The 21,752-nt window shown below is 40.6% G+C and overlaps 1 protein-coding gene across 1 annotated transcript in view; it reads left to right on the top strand.

Moving 5' to 3' along the window:
- Positions 1-16,987: 16,987 nt before the first annotated feature.
- LOC138809406 (matrix metalloproteinase-20) overlaps positions 16,988-21,752 on the top strand; it is a 34,059-nt gene continuing 29,294 nt past the window's right edge. Inside the window, exon 1 of the mRNA XM_069995931.1 lies at positions 16,988-17,113. Within this exon, the coding sequence (XP_069852032.1) occupies positions 16,988-17,113 (126 nt within the window). The remainder of the gene's footprint in view (positions 17,114-21,752) is intronic.

The following is a 21,752-nucleotide window of genomic DNA, read 5'->3' as shown; positions in this document are numbered from 1 at the left end:
CAATAATATGTGACCACTTATTAGTGAATACTTACAGCATGCTGTAGTTATGTTCTATTATTTTACTCATTGTCATAAGAGATTACTTCCACCCCAAACCACATGGTAAATGTTAGCATACAAATCCTGGCTCCTATTGACAACTGAATCATGAACACGGGGTTCCACCTGGCACTCACCAATACAATCAGAAAAGCAAGAACTTCTTCCACACATTTTCTTCATCTCCTGTTCACCATCAAACTTACAGTTGCAGCCAGTAAGCTCCATTGCAATGTGCTTCCTGGTTCTTCTGCAACACACTTTACCAAAAACTCTGATTTCATGATTACTGTGGTTTGTTTTCTCAATGTGTGTAAATATAAAAGAAGGAACACCTCACACTCTCCATTAGGCAACTCTAACAATACCAACTGCTCAAAACCTAGGCAACGATGGGCCCATCACACCTATGGTCTATCCATGAAGACATTCCTTCAGACTTTGGTCATCCAAGAGGCCACCTATAGCTCAGCTCTTCACTCACTTGACCTGAGATGACATCATTTCGCAGAAATAAGAATGACTGAAAATATTGGCATGTTATTTGCACAGAACTAGACTATGCACATAATCTAGGATTGATTTGAATACTTGATTCTCTGCCACAAGATCCTCCCTTGATCTATTGCTTTTCCATGAATCCAGAAGCAATGGATCCAGACCACCACAGACTGAAATTCTGAAACCATAAACCAAAATCAATCTTCCCTCTTCCTAAATTGATTTTCTAAGGTATCTGTCTCAGCGATGGAAATCCAAGGACACCAGGCTGTGCTTATGCTTCTGGTCTGGGGACCACACTTTAGAAACTACTGGAGCTTTTACAGTCCCTGAAGAAAAGGGGCAACTCCCTTGGCTGGTGTGAAGGCTTAGAATGTCAGAATGAATGATGAAGGCCAGTTATGAAATATCTTTCCCAGAAAATACCAACACCCATCTTAACTGTGAAGATTCACCAATACAGAACCTCAAATCAATGTGACAAACTACTAGGAAAGGGAAATTGTTTGAAACAACAGTCAGGACAGACAGCGTCTTTCTCAGGACTCCTGACAGGACTATTGAGCAGGTCAGGAGAATGAGAACTGCCTGTTTGTCACACAGCTCCAGCTGATTATTCCCAAGAAGGGGTACCATTAATCATTTCCTCTGTTTTTATTCCTTGAGTTCTGAATGAAGGAATGAGAAGGCAAAGAAAGCCCAGAACACTGGGTGTAGTGTCCACTACACAGTGTCCACATGGAGTAGAGAGTTACTGAAGAGTAAGATTCTATCACCTAACTTTTCTTCAAAAAAAAAAAGTATATCCAGGAGCCAGTGGCTCATGCCTGTAATCCTAGCTACTCAGAAGGCTAAGATCTAAGGACTGCAGTTCAAAGCCAGCCAGGGCAGAAAAGTCCCCACCTTTCTTCCTCCATTCCATTTCTTTACTGGGTCCCCAGTGGAGTCACATCTTACCCAGAACACTCTTCCTACTAGAGCAAGGAAGCTGTGGCACCTCTCTTGATACTTGAGTGACAGAACCTTCAGAGTCACAGAGGAGGACCCAGTACCATCAAAACAGCATCTCAAAGGGCTGAGAGGCTAAATCTGGCATTCAGATGAGGAGGGGAAAACATCAAGGGGCTGTAACAGACAGATACAATTGGATCCTGGCAAGTAAACATTGTTTAATGTGATGACTGTGTATTAAACCTGAAGTCAGCATTTAGCCCCTGTCGGAAAGCAGTGGGATGCCGCTAAGTGCTTACTGGGGCTCCTGCACGTGTATATTTTCCTGCCCCAACACATACTTAAGGCAGAGGCTGGGTTGTGGTGAGGGCCCTCCTTTATGCCTATTTACTTCGGGTCAAGTTTGTGGTGGCCATGTGGAAAAGCCTCCCCTTACTTGACCCTATTGGAAGGATAAAAACAATCCTTGTGAGCCGGGCGCTGGTGGTTCACGCCTGTAATCCTAGCTACTCAGGAGGCTGAGATCTGAGGATCGCGGTTCAAAGCCAGCCCGGGCAGGAGAGACCGTGAGACTCCTATCTCCAATAAACCACCAGAAAACCGGAAGTGGCGCTGTAGCTCAAGTGGTAGAGCGCTAGCCTTGAGCTGAAGAGCTGAGGGACAGCGCCCAGGCCTAGAGTTCAAGCCCCACGACTGACAAAAAAAAAAAAAAACAACAATCCTTGTGTTGATTCTCCCTGTATAATTCTTCCTGGTGTTAATAGGAAGGAGGGGGTTGTAGAGTTGCTAGAATTGCCCAGAAAACATAAAACAAGTCTCAGAGGCCATTCATCTGCCTGCAAGACTAAATCCCTTTCCAACAAATGCCTAAAGAGCCCCATGCCAAAATGAGTTAACACAGCAGACCTAACATTGTCCTTAGACCATGTCCTAATGACAGAGTAAGCCTTTGGTTGATATCTGGTAACCTGGATTTCAGAATGATTCTGCCATCAAGCAACTGATAAGAATGACTGTGCCTAAGCAGTTCCTATAGACAACGTGGTTTATGTGGGACTCTCGCTTTCCTCCTAGGATCCTGGGACTTGGGCATGTGCCAGGCAGGGAAGGGATATAGGGCCTGACGCCAAACTGGCCTTGAGCCTCCAAAGAACTTTGCTACTGGGCAACAGTTCCCATGTGTTGTTTGTGACCATCCCTGGCTTGGGAGGCGAAGGTTATCTGTATGCCTACAATGGAACCAGATTCAGGGAACTTGTATAGTGATCCTGACCCTATGCAACTTTCCCCACTGCATATTTCCAGGTAACTGAAAGTAAGTAACTATGTTTTTAGATAACTTTCTTCCTAACCATAAAATACAGAAAAGCACAAAGAATAGAAAATTATATCAGTCACTGGGGCTGGGAAGTTGGCTCAGTGGTAGAGCGCTTGCCTTGCATGCCTGAGGCCCTGGGTTCAACTCCTCAGCACCACATAAGCAAAAAGAAAAAAAAAAAGCCGGAAGTGGTGCTGTGGCTCAAGTGATAGAGCACTAGCCTTGAGCTGAAGAGCTGAGGGACAGCGCCCAGGCCCAGAGTTCAGGCCCCACGACCGGACCAAAAAAAAAAAAAATTATATCAGTCAGGTGGAATTCCTATATCCTCAGCCCAAGATAATGATTTCTAAGATTTTAAGTACTTACCTTGGAAAGAAAAATATCTCAGAGTAAAAATAAGACAACTAAAATATGTTGTGAAGGACTCTACTTACAGAAAAATAATTTTTTTAAAGAATTGGGAATTACAATTCAATAGAGGTTAAGTGCCTAAAATTTAACTTTGACCAGAAGACCTAGAGATGAGAGAGACAGAAAGTTTGGTGTAATAACCATGTTTCCATTTTAAAATATACCTTTAAGTGAGTATTCAAATGCTGCCAATATAATATGGTAAAGATGCAGTCCAAAAACCTGAAGAAAGCCTGTCTGCATGTTTATTTGCCTTGATCCTTTGTTAATGGAAGGTTAGGCCTCTCTGCACCCCTTCGTTATACACAGTGTCTGTCAGCAAAATCATTGCTAGGGTTTATTCTCCACTTATATATACACAGGCCTTTGCAACAGGCAGAGAATGGCCTCTCAGAAGAAAAATAATAATGCTCCCATGGCTATTAAATTCTGTGGTTTGCCAAAAAAGAGACCTAGGTAAGTTTCAACAATCTAAAAGAAGTGGATGTTTTGTGTGTGTGGAGACTGGTTATCTTTTGTTCCAGTGGCTTATAAAATGATTTAAGATTAGGGGGTCAAAATCAAGTTCAATTGAAATATGCTTTTGAATAGTTCTCAGATTGCTAACACCTGAAACCTGTGAAGCCCAACACCAAGAATAAATGATTGCAGTCTCTGTCTTTCAACTGATATGTCCATTTCCCTGGGGCAAAAGAAACTCTTGGATTTTAGGGAGGAAAGGGAAAGAGGAAAAAAAAACTGAAGCTGGAGTGGGCTTTTCCAGTTGGGCAGATAAATCATTTTCCTGTCATCCTACTGACCAAGTATGTACCATTGTTTTTTTAAGTGAACAGTATGTGTATTATAAAAAAATCCATACTTTTCCTTAGAAATTAAATCCACTAATATTAAAGTATTTAAAATAATGCTTCTACTACATCTGTCAGCTAAGTATGGCCACATGTTTAGGTATTCTAGAATCCAGTCTTACTTCTCTAAATAATGTGATGATGTATTTATGCCTCAGTTTACCCATTTTGTACATCATCTAGTGACTGCTGCTGAGATCAGATACAGTCTTTAATATACTCCAGTCCCCCACCACTTTTCCTCCCTACCCGGCCTCATATCACAGCGTTCTCCTATATCAGGATATATCCTGATTTCATGTCTAATTCAGTATCCCGGAGTATCTGAATAAACTCATGAAGTAGCAGGAGGTAGAAGAAAAAAGAAAGGAGATAACTAGGATGTATAATTCGATGATGTAGGATGCATAATAATATAAGGAGCTACTGCTGGATGCCACCATCCTTATTGCTCCAAATTTTATGGTGTGCTGACAACTGGTCTTCCAAAGATAGATTTACATGTTAATCCCTGAAACCTGTGTCTGTTACCTTACTTAGGAGAGAGAGAGAGTGTATGTGTACATTTAAAGTTAGGATCTTTCCATGAATAGGTATTCTCTATTATCCATGTGAACTCTACATCCAATGTCAAGTGTCCTGACTGGAGAAAGGTAAAGATCTGAGAGACAGACAAAGCTGACTGCTACTAAGATAGAGCATCACAATGGTGTGACCACAGACAAGGCAAGTTGCTCCATCTCAGCACACATATAACTTTTCTCTTCTTTAGTCCTGACCACCATTTCCTTTGTTGGATTCTTTTTCCCCAGCCTCCAGAGTCCTACTGCCTCTAGTTTCTCAGGCCACAGTTAGCCTCCTAAAATATTACTAATAATGTCATTCCCTTTCATAAGGAAATGTTGGCCCCACATGATGAGTTTTTACCCTGCATCATCTTCCTCCTTGACTTCAACCAGCCTTGTGAGTCATAACAAGCCTCAAGTTTGCCTGAACATGGTCATGTTCTTCCCTACCTTCAGTGCTCTCCTATTTTCCCTGGACCCCCTCTCTCTGCACTTCCTGGCCTTCTCTTACTCTGGCTTTAGGATGCCTTATGGGGCTTCCCTCCTTTGGGAATCCTTCCTTATTGCATATTCTTTAAAGATTACATCCCACACTCCTGGCTGAGCACCCTGCATGATTCTTCGTTACCAAACTTATCAAAGTCTTGCTCAAAGCAGCTTGTCAGGAAACTCATACCAAATAAATCAGACTTGGCAAAATCCCTACCTCAATTTGGGCAAAGAGAATCAGTGATAAGAATATCATATAAAATATTTTAACCTGTGCAATCCTTTCGCCTTGCAGACTACTAGAGAAGTAATCATAGGACAAGTGAAACAGAGCAAGGACAATGAAAAAACTGGAAAGTTGTTGAAAGGAAGACAAAGCTTTAAAAACCGTATCAGTGACAATGACCAGAACAATCATACAATGTAACTTGCACAGCAAAGGATATTTGGCAAACTCCAGGAACTGAGTCACCGGGGTTTCCAACAATCTGCAAATGCTACAATCTGGAGTGGTCTGGCTTTTTTTAGAACCCTGTAATCAGCTCTGGCTCTAAACCTAGATGATAGGTGTTGACCTGAAGAGAAAACCAAAAGTAGAGAAAACAAGGCTTGCATTATGTTTCTGGAAGGTAAGCAATATGGTGAAAGAAGATAGAAAAGGAATGGGATCATTTATATGAGTATAGGAAAAGGCAAGAAGATGAAGAACAATCTCATTCACCAAAATCTCTGTCAGGGAAAGCATTGAGTCAATCCTGGAATAAAAGTCTAGAAGGGTCAAGTTGGAGAATCACCCACATCTTGCAGGTACCTGTTCAAGAAACAAGAATGGAGTACTGAATTACTCTGTGGAGTAGACATGTGAGAAATTTAAAGTTTTTTTTAAGAAAAGAAAGAGAGAGGACAGAGGGAAAACCTCCAAAAGTGGCAAGAAGAAAATAAACATATCAGGAAGTTACGTCATTAAGAAATAGACTTAAATAAAATATTATTTGATTTACAATTATCGTGTCCTTCCTTGCTTGGGTATTTTGAAAGAAAACCAATGGGTAAGCAAATATTTGCAAAAATTTACACTCCTGTCTCCTGAGAGACTAAGACCTTCTGAGACCTTCTCAGCCCTATGGTTCCATGACACTTCATAAAATCAGGAACATGATTAAACTTGAAAGACTATAATAAAAAGCAAACCCATACGTGTAATTATACTACTCAAAAGTGCCTGCTTCATCTTTTTTGCTGCTGTTGCTTGTATTTTTTTTCACCGAAACAGCTGCAAGCTGCAAATTAGCATTTTTAATTTAAAAAAACACAGATCCTGGGTTCTAAAAGAGGAAAATAAGTAAATACTTTTGAACATCAGGACCTGGCTGTACTTCTAGGTCAATGCTTCTCCTGCAGTGATAATTTGTGAGATGGAAAAATATTTGCTAATCTGCTCTCTGTGGTTTGTATTAGAACAGCTGGGTATAGAGAACCAAAAGTGAGTGAAATGGGATTTCTACTGCAAATTTTAGTTAGGGTCATAAGCTTGGTAGGCATACAAAAGTATGCCCTCTTACCCACAGGAAGATTGGTGCTATAGTCGTAAAACATAAATAATGACTAAATAAAATTTTCAGTTTTATTTTATGAAACCTTTTTTTCCCTAATAATTTGAGACAAATTGGAAGGAAACAATTTACTAGGGATGATTCATGTATAACTGACCAGAATCTAAACAAGTGTAAGAGTCCACTGATAGCAGGAATTATTGGTACATTTGAGATACAGGTGATGTTTTTGTGACAAGACAGTAGTCCTGGCAAGCCTCTCCAGGACACCTTCTGTCAGGAAAATATATTTGTGCAGAGCAGTGGGAAATTTCAGTTAAGTACACAATTATCTCTTGGATGATATAATAGTAATAATAATAACAATATAACATATATATAAGAGAAACAGGCACTGTAGCTGTATGGTCTTTTTTTTTTGTCGGTCATGGGGCTGTCCCTGCACTCTTCAGCTCAAGGCAAGCATTCTACCACTTGAGCCACAGCACCTCTTTCAGTTTTCTACTGGTTGGAGATAGTCTCACGGACTTTCCTGCCTGGGCTGGCTTTGAACCGTGATCCTCAAATCTCAGCCTTCCGAGGAGCTAGGATTACAGGCATGAGCCACCGATGCCTGGCAGCTGTATGGTCTTGAGTAAGTTATTTAACCTTTCTAAAGGTTAGTTTGTTTATCAAATGAGGATATTAAAACTTACTCTGCTTATTTGTATGGATTAAATGAGGTGGTGGCAAAAGCACTTAATCCCATGCTTGAAATCATAGAAAGTCAGAGACAGATTATTGGGGTTATTATTATATGGCAAGACATATGATAAGCATAAAAGTTATAATCTAATATCAAACAGGGTGATTGTTACACTCATAATATATAATTTATCTACAGAGCTTCTTGATACCTCTCCTTTAGCTTTCAATCTCTGAATAGGCTTAGATCTGCTAAACAAATATACACCACCAATAAGTGGTTATGAGTACTCTGTTTTTCTGTTTCATGATTTTCTCCTTCCTAATCATTCTAAATGTAATCCCCTCTGTCTCCAACCAACCACTCACCAATTAAAATACATTCTCTTTATAGACACAGAGTTTCCAAGTAATTAAACATTCAATGTCAGAAAATTTTTAAATGATCACCTTTTCAGATTCAGTTTTAAAACCTTTTTTTAAAAAACTTTGAGCAGAAACATGAAATATAATTGTAGGCATTACAGAGTGATTAAGTCAGAAGGCTAGAATCAAACTGTTTTCGGCATGACTAGCAAATGTATTTTCTGTTCACAGTGTGAATTTCATAGATTTCTGCCCTGCCTTTCCCCATAGAAACTGTACCCTTTGACCTCGTGCTCTCATCCTCTGACCCTGCTTTCTCCCACCGCCCTTGCTGCTCTCTCACCCTAGATGACTGACAGCTGCAAGTCCTCTACCTTCTCTAGACTTCATACTGAAACATATTTCTGTTTTGAAAGTGTTAGCAAGGGTTTATTTTAGCAAAGGAAGAACAAATGTTCCCACTCCTCAGGCTGGATATAGGAGTTGGAGACTCCTCCAAACTGAAGGACTATTGTCACCATTCTTCCCTCAAGGTCATAAGAAGGCATGATGCATGACTCTGGCCCACAAGCCTGCTACACAGTCCCTTTTTCTGTCTTCTGGAACCTGCCTGCACCTTGAAAAATACACTTTCACCCTAACTCTTTGGCACTAGTGGAGCCTAACACCTAGGTCATAGTATCTGTGGATGGGGCAGACACTGTGGCTCAGTGTCTGGATACTGCCTACTCAGACAGCAGAAATCGTCCCAGCTGCTAGGAACACAGCATTAGACAGTTCTCGGTTGCCAAGACTCTTACAGCTGGTTTGCCTGGAGAGGATGGTCCTCTACCTCCCAGGGCAGACTGGTCCACTAGGTAATAAAGCCACAACTACATTCCAATCTAGTGTCAGTTGCCAGCAGGGCAAAGCTATGAATTATTGTATAGAAGAAGAAAAGATGTGAACTAAAGGAATAGGAAATATAGTCAATAAAATGACAGTATAAAAATGTCCAAACTCAACCCAGGCGCCAGTGGCTCACGCTTATAATCCTAGCTATTCAGGAGGCTGAGATCTGAGGGTCACAGTTCAAGGTTAGGCCAGGCAGGAAAGTCCGTGAGACTTTTATCTCCAATAAACCACTCGAAAAACCGGAAGTGGCGCTGAGGCTCAAGTGATAGAGTGCTAGCTTTGAGCTGAAGAGCTGAGGAATAGTGCCTAGGCCCAGAGTTCAAAACTTTAGAAAGACATGACCATCCAGATAGAGGAGACTTTTATGACACAAACAAAATCAGAAATAAGTCTCTCTGTGATATATCACAGTTCAACATTAAGTTTATAGGGAAAAAAAAAGAATACTCAAATCTGTAAGAAATAAGTGCCAAGTCACATATAAAAACAAACTCCTCAGAATAACAGTAGATTTCTCACAGAAACTCTGAAAGAAAAAGGAAACCATGGAATGATGTACTGGAGGCCCTAAAGAATTGCCAACCTAGATTACTGTATACAGAAAAGCTCCTTCATAATTGAAAGTAAAAGAAAAAGCCTCTCATAATTAAAACTAGGGGAGCTTCTGACCACTCAGAATTGCAGAAGATACATAAAGGCGTCCTACACAGAGAAGAGAAAGATAATACATCCATTAAAAAAGGAAAAGAAAGAAAGGAAACAGCAAAAGATCTCACTAAAAGAGCAAATAAACAAATGAGTATTAAGGGAATCAAACACCACAGAAACAACATTGAAAAGCCCAAGACAGATTCACAACCAAATTCTTCTAAACTTTAAAGAACACTAAAGCTCTACAACTAAACAGTAAAATATGGAAGAAATACAATCAAGCTCATTCTATGAAGCCAGTATTGCCTTGATAATGAAACGTGATAAAAACAGGACAAAAATTTTAAAAAGAAGAAAATTATACACTGATTTCTATGATGAACATAGATGCAAAGTTTTTCCATAAAACAATTGCAAACTGAATTCAACAACACATTTAAGAGATCATACCCTTTATCAACTAGTTTCATCAGTGAATGAAAGGATGATAATTTATTATTTGATAACATAATTATACTTATTTACAATAATGGATTACACACAAGAACAAACACATGTGATGTTTGGCTTTTTCCACATGTATTTATTTGCTGGCTTTCTAGTGATAGAAAGAACTTTCTCCTTTGCCCATTCTTTGTTTATAACATCAGACTCATGAGTTCCTATTGTTCACTAGACTGAAACTGAGTAATATCATTAGACCACAGGGAGCTCTGACAAGTAGGTATCCTCCATGCCTCATCGCTGTCTGAGTACTTTCTTACTACCTGAGGCAAGATCTTCCAGGTTGGTTCTGATCTGGTCTGGCTGTAAACTGGGCTTCTAAAAGCAGAAAATTTTCACTTCTCACAATTCTAGAGTCTGGGAAGTAGACTCTGATTCAAGATCAAGAACTAGTCTCTGATTCATAGATGGCACCTTTTTGGTGTACCCTCACGTGGTGGAAGAGGAGAAACAGTCTCATACCTTTTATACCGCACATTATGAGGGTCAGGAATCTTAGCACTGGAATTTGAGAGGGACACAGACATCCAGGAAATAGCTCTAAAGGCATGTTAGAGCCTTCGCAGCAGCTAAAATGATCTTATGTTATAGACAAAACTCTAGGGGGGAAAATTGAGACTTTTGAACAAAGCTAAAGGGCAAATTATCAACTTCCAGAAACGGCTGACGCATCCACTGAAATCGGTCTATAATTTAGTGAATTGACTCACTAAAATGATTGGCCAAGTGGAATGTGCTCTAATGGGATTCTCAACAGGCAGCTAGCAGCACAGTTAATACCCAACCTCAACAGCTTACCTTGTTGATTGCTGTATTACAGGCAGGGATTTTATCAGACAAAATACTTTTTCACTGACATGCTTGTCTCTCACAATCCATGATGTAAGATAACATCACTGCTAGCCCACTGACCAAGCCTCCTACCAGCTCACCCCTTCATCCTGCTACCTTCTCATCTATTTGGCACATTCCATCCAGAGCAGCCTTCCTGTAAATACAGACTCAGCCATGCCATTGTTGGAAAAGAAACGCTCCAGTGGTTTCCCATCACAGATCACTAGTGTCGGATGCTGTGGCCCAGCACACAAAGCTCCCATGACGTTGTCCAGCCCACCCCCTCTGGGTTCGTTAAATAAGCCCTGCAAGCCCTCAGAAGCCCTTGCTGTTACTGGGGCTGTTCTAGACCTGCCCCTGCCATTCTGCCCACCTCTTTCCTTCATTGTATGGCTGACCATATTCCAGCTCTGGGTCCTGGAGCCTCATTGGATCTGAAGCTTGGCCTAGAACTTGTTCTCCTGACTTTTCATCTTTGGCCTGAGCTCACCCAGCAAATGGCTCCTGATCTCTGTCTTCCTGGGTTGGCCACCAGAACTGTGGGTGAGAAGGGCCCTCTGAAAGACAAGTCTCTACCTTCCTTTTCTACTCCATTTCCTGTGCTGCTCCAATGAGCCATGAACATAGTTTATTGGGAACAGAATTTTTTTGACATCTGCTAAGCCCATAATCCCCACAAACTAGGAATTTCTCTCTCTCTTGCTCTTTCTCTCTCTCTCGCTCTCTCTTACACACACACACACACACACACACACACACACACACACACACACACACACACTGCCTGTCATATCCCTCCATCTCACCTCCCTGTTTTACAAGTGAACTCCACCCCTGCTGGCAACTGACACTCAAAGCCTGGCTGCTATGGACAGCACACCCCTCACCCCTCCTTTCTTCATCCCTCTCTTGTCTTCTCCCTCAGTTTCTCAGGCAGAGAAGGACTTTCCTCTTGTTCACTTATTTAGAGCTTGAAATGCAACCAGTGTTCCAGTAATTGCTGTGCTGTAGGCTAATTCAAGGTTATACCCGAGTCTCTCTCTCTGAACAGTCAAGGATTCTGGGAGGACAAGTTTTGATTCCTCTTTTATTCTATCATATGGAATAAGGATTGGATTTCTAGACCATGCTAACAGATAAGAGGTGGGGTCCAATGAGTAATATGCCACTGAGTTTATCATGTGTCTTCTGTATTCTCAGATACAAATTTAAAATACACATTAATGTGTATTTTCTGGAGATACATAATAGCATTCAAAGAAAACTTGAAAAATTATCAGGGATAAAACCCTACCACATGCACACCACTGTTTTTATTTTTCCACATTTCTTTCCAGCTTTTTTCCTAACACGCTTTTCTTTACACAGATTTATAGTCAAGTTTTGTATAACTGTACATTGCCATTTGGTTAAAGTTGTTCTCGTAATATTTTACACATTTGCTAAGTCATTTCTGGTAACTTAGTTGTATATTACTGAATTGTCATAACTTAGTCAACTAGGTTTTTGCTCTTATAACTAAGCATAAATCAAAGTTTTTCTTTTATTAGTTGTTTGCTTAATGAAAAAAATCTTAGGAATAGAATTTGGCTCCCAAAACATGACTTCTCTTATGGTTCTTTGTATGAATTATACAATGGCTTTCTGAGGAGGATTCTACAAATTGTGAAGGAAAAGAATATTTTTATAACAAAGATGCATTCTATTTTATCCATCTAATTGCAGCAATAAATTTTGAGCTGCAAAAATATACAATTCATCTCATATCTCTGCATTCCCAGTGTCTGACAAATAATTGATGTGCCATTATACCTTTATGTGAATAAAATAAGTAGTTTCACTATTATACATATGCAATATATGTATTTATTAATTTATAATGAATAAATTTGGAAGTATCTCCTTAAGTTCTACACACACCCTCAGCCTGAGCAAATAGGCATAACCCCACTTAGCCCTTCCAAGGCATAACCTTCTACCTGTATGCAAAGACATTTGAAGACAACTGCTCTAACAGCTCCTTTCAATACCAATAATTGCAGGACCAAAAGTTGTTTCCTTCCTTCTCTCTAAACAAATCGTCTATAGTACATACCAGGAAAGTGTACAGGGCTCTTTTTCTTTTTCCTTTCCCTACCTTCCCCAATTCTCTCCTTCTTCCTATTCTTGATGAAAATAAACAAGCTGGCTTCTAGACCCAGGCTTATCTGGCCCTTTCAGAGGTTCTCATTTTCACAAAAGAGGTAAGATGATTTGCTCCTTTTCTGTATGAGATTCTGAAGGTACTCTTTGGCTTCAACTATATGATTTTTAAAAATTCTGGCTTGATTACATCTGATTATAGAGCATATGATTTACTTATAAATTCGGAGTACTAATTAATATTATTCCACCTTCCTAGCAAGAATGTTTAACCTTAAAAATGCCATTGCACAATAGAGTACATGATTCACAAGTAAGACAAACCAACCTTCTTTAACAGTCATACATTCAAAGTGGTGTGTACTCACTGAAGCTTTTGGAAGGGGCTCTCGCAAGGCCACATGTGAGCCAGAAGGTGGCTGGTGACTGGTAACTCACAATCTTGTTTAACCAGAAGCATTACTTAAATTGAGATTTTTACCATGTTGTGCCTAAACTCTTTAGAAATTCAGAAAGCTAATTAGTTATCAAATTAAATGTACCAAAAACTTAAATATGAAGCCATAATCACAATGGAATCATTACAATACCAACCTCACCATTAGCCAGGGAGTTTGGCCAGTCTGGTTGTTTTAAACTCTGAGCAGGCATAGCATAGGAGTCTATGTTGAAGTCAAAGGACCCACCCACCAGCCAACTAGAAGTCTAGTGTTCTCTAGGTTACTCAGTATAGGCCCCAATGCCAATACTGAGGTGTTATAAATTTATAGAGAAAAAAATGTGCATAAAGTATTTGACTAAATTTCCACCATGTAATAATGTCTGACATATAATAAATGTTTAATTACCATTGCAACTCCTCCATTTGATCTAGTCTATGGGCAGATTTAAAACACATCCCTCTAAGGACATTCTTATTATCCTAGTTATAATCATCCATTGTGTTTTCACTTATTCAGCAACTGTTCATGAAATCCCTGTTCCACGCCCTCAGCACAAGGTGGTGAGCAGAACACAGAGTCCTTATTCTTGTGAGCTTACATGCTAGCAACATAACACAGACAGCAAACACTTAAGGAATATATTGTAGCATGTCAACTTACTCATTTGATGATGACGTGTCATTGGCCTTCTTGTAGTTGTGACCAAAATACCTGGGAGAAGCAACATAAGGAGGAAATGTTTATTTTAAGCTCATGGTTTCAGAGATTTTAGTTCCCTGATTCTGTGCCCTTGGTGAGGGAGGATATCAGGGCAGTAGAAGCATGAGGTTCATCTCATGGCAGACAGGAAGTGGAGAGCAAGGAAGGGGCTAAGAGTCCTGTGTCACCTTCAAAAGGATGCTCTACAATGGCCTGTTTACTCCAACACTAGTTTTCTGCCTTTTAAAATTTCCCAAGATAGTGCCACCCAGCCAGAGACATAGCCTGTGAGGGAGATTCCAGATGCAATGCTTTGTTTTTCCTCAAATGTTATATCACTCATCAATTCAATATCCAGTGGTATCTTTAAAGTGAAGCAGTAATATATTCATTTTTATTAATATATATGGTATTTGGGAAAAATGGTTTTCAAATCTGAGCAAAAAGTAATTCTGAAATTTCCTATTTATGAGCCAGGTTTGTCTTTAACCCTTAGTCATCCTTATAGAATCTTTCTAAACAGAATTATGTCAACTTTGCAGAGTAAGAGGGAGGGATTTAGGAAGGTCACTGGACCTTTTCTACCCTTGTTATTGATTGGCTTTAATTTGTTGTTTTCTATAATGGGGCATCTCCTCATTATATATATTATGGGAATCTATATATCCTAAGACAGGAGATAAGGGTATTAAACTACAGAATCAACTTTACCACAATGAATTTTTAGATTAATTTAGTTCCATTGATGTTATGGTAAATCTTCAATATTTGTGTTTCTGAGCTTGTGTCTGTCATGCACATGATGTGTTCATGAATAATGTGCATTATACACATGACATCTGTATGTGTAACAAGTTCTCCCTAGACCTATAGACTTGGTAACTCTATCACTTTCTCCCATGCAGAGAAGAGTAGCAGCATGCAATGGAAGGAGAAAGGAAGAGACCACCACCTTGAGTCTCTTCTAAGTGCCAAGGTAAGTCATTTCCATGGTTTAGTAGTATTAATAATAAATTATTTTCAACAGACCTCACAAATGACGTTTAATTATTAGAAATATCATCTATGAAAAGTATGACTACAGATGACAAGGGCAGTATGGAATACTTTATATAACTAGACTGTTCCTGACATTTTTAATAGTTTTTGGGAAAAAAAACTTGGCTCAGATTCCATAATTCTATTTTCTTAAGTAATCTGTTGGTTTTCTATCCTTAGCATTTACCTGGAAAGCATGTTAAAGAGACCAATGGGATGAGTCCCCAGAATTTCGACCCAGGGGCCCTGGATGTGACCAAGAGTCTGTATTTGTCCTGTAAGTTACCAGGACAACATGCTGATGGTCCAAAAATCAAACTTTGAAAATCTGCCCAAGAAAATATTTCTTAAAAACGAACCAAGTGCCAGTAAAGAGATAAACTGAGCATTATATTGTTGGGGGTAAGTCTTCTCAGCACTTTGCTAAGAGCTTTGTTGTGATGTGATTTGCTCCTTTACCACAACACCACCAAACAAGCAACTCTATCTTGTTATATCCGCACCCTCATCCCTTTCCCCTGCTTTATAGATGAAAAGACTACAACTGAAAGAGACAAATCAATCTGCTCAAAGCCATAGTTGCAGGTATTAGAATTAGGATGAAAACTGTCAAAGCTAAAAAGAACCACCAGGGGAACAAGTTATCTTCAAGGAAAAGAATTTGTCTAGGAATGGGCAAAGGATTATAATCTGGGATGCACACTAGGGCAAGGTCTGGACCTGCTGTATCTGAAGAGGAAAGCCCAGGAAGCTTTTGTTGGCAAAGGGGAGAGATTTACATAATCTGCCTGGATACTTGTTCTTGGAGGCTGGAGACAAGTTGGTGTGGCTCATTGGTAGAAATCCTCCTGGGAGAACAACTTGTCTGAGCCACCTCAATCATGAATGATGTTAAAGATAAAGAAATCTATGTGCAGGTATGAGGTAGGTGTACAAAGGGTAGAGAGTATGATGGACTTTCTGGTGGGATTTGTGCAGAAAGATCATTAAACAGTTTTTATCTTATACTGGCAAGAAAATCAAGCTTCACACTTCCCAGCTCTCAATCCTGTCTGAATTGGACAAGAGTGACCTCATCATGGTATCAGTAATTTTATCAGAACCCAGGAACAATAAATGCCACACAGTTGATGCTATATTATATTCCGGGAGCCCTACTGCAACAATGAGGAGTTTGTACAAAATATCTTTGACAGTTTTTGCAAATTAAAAAAAAAAAAAACCTGATGCTCATAGAAATAATTTACCCAGGGTCACACTGCCTGGAAATAGACTACAATTAAATCTCAGTTTTTTTCTGATTTTAAAATGCCTTTCCCATTATACAACACCTTAATGAGAGCCAGGAAAAAGACCTAGGGCCTCAACTTAACCAGAGGTCACACAAAATGTAGAGTCTGTCTAGCATTGGGGTTAACTAAAACGAATCCTGTGTCAACTTATGAAAGGCTTCCTAGCCATCCCCTTCACTCTAGGTAGCATGGTACGGTGTGGCACTGCTGTGATGATTCAGGCATCTCAGAACTGTTATTACTACCAGCATTTCTTCCTGAGAAACATGGAGGTAGATGCAGAAGGCACAGGTGATTGGGCTGGAGTTGTGGGGATTCCAGCATGACTCAGTTATATTCTAATTCGATGATATTCTGATCATTTACCTTTTCTGTAATCAAAATGGGAAAAAGTCCCTCAACTGAGATGAATCAAATGTGATGCTTGCCCTGGGTTCAAATCAATCAAGTTTACCCTCCCCCACCACCATGTGTTGGTAAGTAGTTAATAAACTTCATTAAAAGGGGATCTCTTTTTTTTTTCTCTTTTAGAGATTTGGCAAATAGCGAAGAATGAAGCTTTCTCTGAGTCCTGTGCATGGATCTGTTACCCCGTCATCAGGGAGAGAAAGGAGCTGTGTAATTACCACTTGAGACATGATTCATCCTTCCTTGCAGGGCCCAGACCTGTTCGACTCTATAAAAGGAGCTCCGGGTCCAAGTGCAAATGTGCGCTGTCTGCTGTCCCTCAGGCTGATATAATTACCACGCTACGGGAGGAGATGAAGGTGCTCCCGGCATCTGGCCTTGCTGTCCTTCTCGTCACAGCTTTGAAGTTTTCCACTGCAGTCCCCTCCCTATTTGTGGCCACCCCCAGGACCTGGAGGAACAACTACCACCTTGCACAGGTTTGTGAATCTTTGTCCCAGTCCCCTCTTCTTCCTACCACTCCAGAAAGGCAAAAAAAATCTATTGTTTTAATCATTTAATAAGTGTACAGAACCATCTAAGATGGGGACATGTTAGGTGCACCTGTTGCATGCCTAAGTGAACGAATAAATAGCAACAACATATCTTGTTTCTCACCGAATTTGAGGGGTTTTGCAAGCAAATACAAACAAGACAAAACAAGTATTGAAGGAAAAGAAAGGGAAGAAATATAAAACCTAAAGTATGAGACTCTCAACCCTACAGGTGAGGCTGTATATTTAGTAGTAAGTCCCTCGCAGACAACATAGAAGGACTTTCTGCATTCCCATTTTGAAAATAGCTCTTATACTGAAGGTAACCTTGATCAGAATTTAAGTGAACTAAGGTTTTCCAAAGTGAAAACCCTCTTCCCTGTGGAGGGCTTTTCTTTCTGAAAGTGTTTCCCCATGACCCTTAACGTACATTGTTCTGTGTTTTCCTCTCTGAAGATCTCTTCCCACCCGGCTGTTGGAAAGGCTCTGAGACAATTTACATTACAATTTTTGTAATGGCTACATGGCTCCGAATGACTCCAAGCATTTTAGTCCACTTAAAGCGAAGGCAGCACTCCTTGTCCTACACAATTAATTGCCCAGAATTAGCAAAAGGTGTGAGGGGATTTTTCTCATGTGTACCTCTCTGTCAACACACTACAAAGATGTGTGATTCCATTTGGCTGGGAGGGTGGCTTAGTGGTAGAGTGCTTGCCTAGCATGCATGAAGCACTGGGTTCCATTCCTGAGTACCACATAAGCAGAAAAAGCCAGAAATGGCGCTGTGGCTCAAGTGGTAGGGTGCTAGCCTTGAGCAAAAGAAGCTCAGGGACAGTGCCCAGGCTCTGAGTTCAAGCCCCAGGACTGGCACACACAAAAAAAGATGTGGGTCCAGTCAGAGTCGCTGGCCTGTAAAATAGGCTGGGATGGTAGCCTGCAGCTCTCACTATTCATCCCTTCTTCTGCTACCCCAGCTGTTAAGGATTTTCTACCACAGCTGTCATACATAACAAAGGAGGCTCCATCCAGAAGCAGACACCCAGTTGAAGTGAGCTTCCGTGGATGGGAGCCCCCTTGTACTTAAACTAAATGAAAAATAACTGGGAATGCTGAGATCTGCTGGGAATCGTCTTCCTGACGCCACCTAGCTTTACGTCCCCTCTCCCACAGGGTAGCCCCAACACACCCCAGCCACCTGGATTCAGAAACTACAGAGGTTTTGTGACTTTCCCAAGGAGGGATGGGCTGAGGCCAGAACAGGTCTGACATGGTAGGAGAGCTCAGATCTGGTCCAGGGTTCGGAAGACTACAAGTCCACAGACAAATCTAACTGGCATTAGATTACGAATGATGACTGTGAGTCACTACAGCAAAGAATGGTCTGCAATGGCCACAACGCTTTGCAGAGATCATTAGCTGACCCAAGTCCATGAAGGAATAATAAAAGCCACTGGTCCATCCTATCAGGGGCTCACTAGGAGTATCTGGAACTAATGCTGTAGCCTTGGAATGTTGGAGACCTTTCATGATTCTTCTACCTCTCCAAATAAGTCTGCCCTCCTGGGTCTCTGTTGGGACAGGAGCATGGAAATGTGTTCATGCCTTGTCCACTTGCACACAGACCTTCTTCCTGCAAAGGTCCAATTACCCCCTGGGGGAGACCACCCAGCACCCTGGAAGGCTGCAAGGATCTGGCCAAGCATGTGAGCCCCTCACGACAGGAAGAATCAATGCCTCTCCTTATAGTTTATAGAAATGTGTACCAACCCTGTCCACTTGATGAAGAAACCCACAGCCTAAGTTTATTTGCAGAAGGAGTACCTTGTGATGAGTGCTGGAGATCCAATGGGGTGGGGACCAGCGGGGAACGGGGGCGGGGGGCTGCCGTCAGGCCCCCAAGACAATCATTGAGTGCAGACCTGCTGAGGGATGCTGGAATGAGAAGTTAAGCAGGAGGAAGGGTGACTGGGGCAGGAGGGAGCAGTTGAGGAAAGTACTTCTGGGAGGTACCCACAATGTAGAGGGATACTGTCTGGAGAGGACTGGAGACAGAGAGGGTGGCCTGGCCAGAAGACAGCGCATGAACAGCGCAGGTGTGGGGGATTTTGGTCTACAGCCCTGTGTGACTCAAGCTGAGCAGCCACAGCTGAAGGATCCTGGATCAACCCATGCCTGAAAAGCCAGCTCAGCAAGCACCTTCCACACTGGCATGTTCCTCTAAAACCAGCTAAGAGCAAACAGTCCCTCAGGCCTGGAAACACCCGATTCCTCGCCCTCTAAAATCCACCAGTACAAACATCTACCCTGGAAAAATATAAACAGGTTTCTTAATTTATTTAATGTGTGTTTGCACCGCTTAAATTCTAATTTGCTGATTTGGGAAAAGGCTTTGAAGATGAGGGCATGATACCATACCTACTAATTTGCATAATCCAGGGTTTATTCTGGGTTTTGTTGTTGTTGTTTGACTATGATAAGGTTATATCTAATTGCCTCATTGCAGGTTGGAAATATCATGACTCAAAAATACATTTGAGGTTGGGCATGATGGGGCATGTCTATATCCCAGCACTCAGTTGTCGGAGGCAGGAGGATCATGAATTAGAGGACAGCTTGAGCTATAGTGAGACCCTGTCTCAAAAGAACAACAACGTGCATTTAAAGCTGGACATGGTTGTTCAGAGCTGTAATCATAGCATTCAGGAGGAGGTGACAGAGGTTCTTGAGTTCAAAGCCAGCCTGGGCTCTATAACAATGCCTTGTCTCCAAAAGCAGGAATGAAATGCATTTCATACACTTAACAAATGGCATTGCAACACAGTGCACCGCCCACTATCTGTGATCTACCTCGTTGCTATGTGGCTGGGAACCCCAGCTCACTAGCCAGCATTAAGAGAGATTATTAAATCATCTACTGCTAGCTTAGAAAAGGACCAAAATATGAAACTCAAAGTGTGGTTTCTATGAAATGAGTATCATTCATCATTTATATACCAACAGAAAGTTTAAAAAAATAGATCTAGCTATCATCACTCATAGATTATCAGGTAGTGCTGACTTAACATTTAAAACAAGTTTTCAGATTGTCTCTGAAAATAACAAACATAGTTTTTCACTTAACACATAATTATAAGCTTGTAATTTAAAGAATAGACTAAAGAACTAACAGCGGTAAGTGTGATGGGTGTCACTAGCTTTTTGCCCAAGCTGATCTCAAACCAATCTTTGCCTCCTGAGTAGCTAGGATTAACTGCAAGTGTAAGCCACTGTGCCTGACCTTGCCTGGGATTTTGTAAAAGACAGCAACCAAGAAAGTCATTCTCCTGCACACCCACTGAGGAACTAGAGCACTCTGCTCTCTCCAACCCTGTTCCTTCCTACTTTCCTCTGAGCAGTAACAGTCTATGTTTTATGGAACTTTGAGACATAGGAGAGAATAAATTGATAATTCCCATCATTTAACCACCCAAAGATAACTACTAATATTCTCCAGACATACTTCATGTGTTTGTGTTTGTGTATGGATGGTTGGTTTACTTATGAAATTGTGAAAATTATGATTATACTCATCATTTAAATTTAAGAAATTTAAATAATAAGTTCTCACTTCTGATTTTATCAGAATTTATCTTCATAGTAAGGGCATTTTCCTAGGCCATTAAATACTTACTTTTCAAAAGTACATCAGTAGGGGCTGGGAAGGTGACTCAGTGGTAGAGCACTTGCCTTGCACACATGAGGCCCTGGGTTTGATTGCTCAGCACCGCATAAGCAAAAAGAAAAAAGCTGGAAGTGACGCTGTGGCTCAAGTGGTAGAGCGCTAGCCTTGAGCTGAAGAGCTGAGGGACAGCACTCAGGCCCAGAGTTCAGGCCCCACGACCGGACCCAAAAAAAAAAAAAAAAGCACATCAGTAGAAAACTAGTTTTGTGTTACATGATTATATAACACTATATCTAACAAATCCCTTATTGTAAGACATTAAATTCACTTTCAATTTTTATTACCTATATATGTATGTTTGTTGTACTTAAGTAATATGCATAACTTATATATAACTTATAAATAAATATATGGCTTGGAAGTGGTAGAGTGCCAGCCTTGACTAAAAAAGTTAAGCAACAACCCAAGGCCCTGAATTCAATCCCAGTATAAACAAACAATAAATTAATAACTAATACAGAGACAAACATAAAGTTTATATGTAATATAAAACTCTATACTATATAAATAACAATACATAATATATATTATGTATCACACATGTGCGTGTGCACATACATGCACACACACACACACACACACACACACACACGCACACGCACACACATACACACTTTGGTCATTTCCAGAAACAAGGAGGATGACTAGAATTCCTGAATGTCATTCAGGTCTTGGTCCCCAATTTGCCCTGGCCTTCCTCCCTGGCTCACCCAGACCCCACCTCGAATCACACAACAGTGTATGTGCCAATGAAGCCTTATTGTTTATAGCTAATTTATTTGCTTCTAGGCTGAGAGAACCTAGTATAATAAACCTACTTTATACAAACAGATTCCACCCTATAATGCACTGAATCTGATGTAA

This window comes from Dipodomys merriami, unplaced genomic scaffold, assembly GCF_024711535.1.
Source record: "Dipodomys merriami isolate MVZ:Mamm:240054 unplaced genomic scaffold, mDipMer1.0.p SCAF_103, whole genome shotgun sequence".
In the NCBI taxonomy this organism is placed as follows: Eukaryota; Metazoa; Chordata; class Mammalia; order Rodentia; family Heteromyidae; genus Dipodomys; species Dipodomys merriami.
This window is presented reverse-complemented; position numbering and strand designations above follow the sequence as displayed.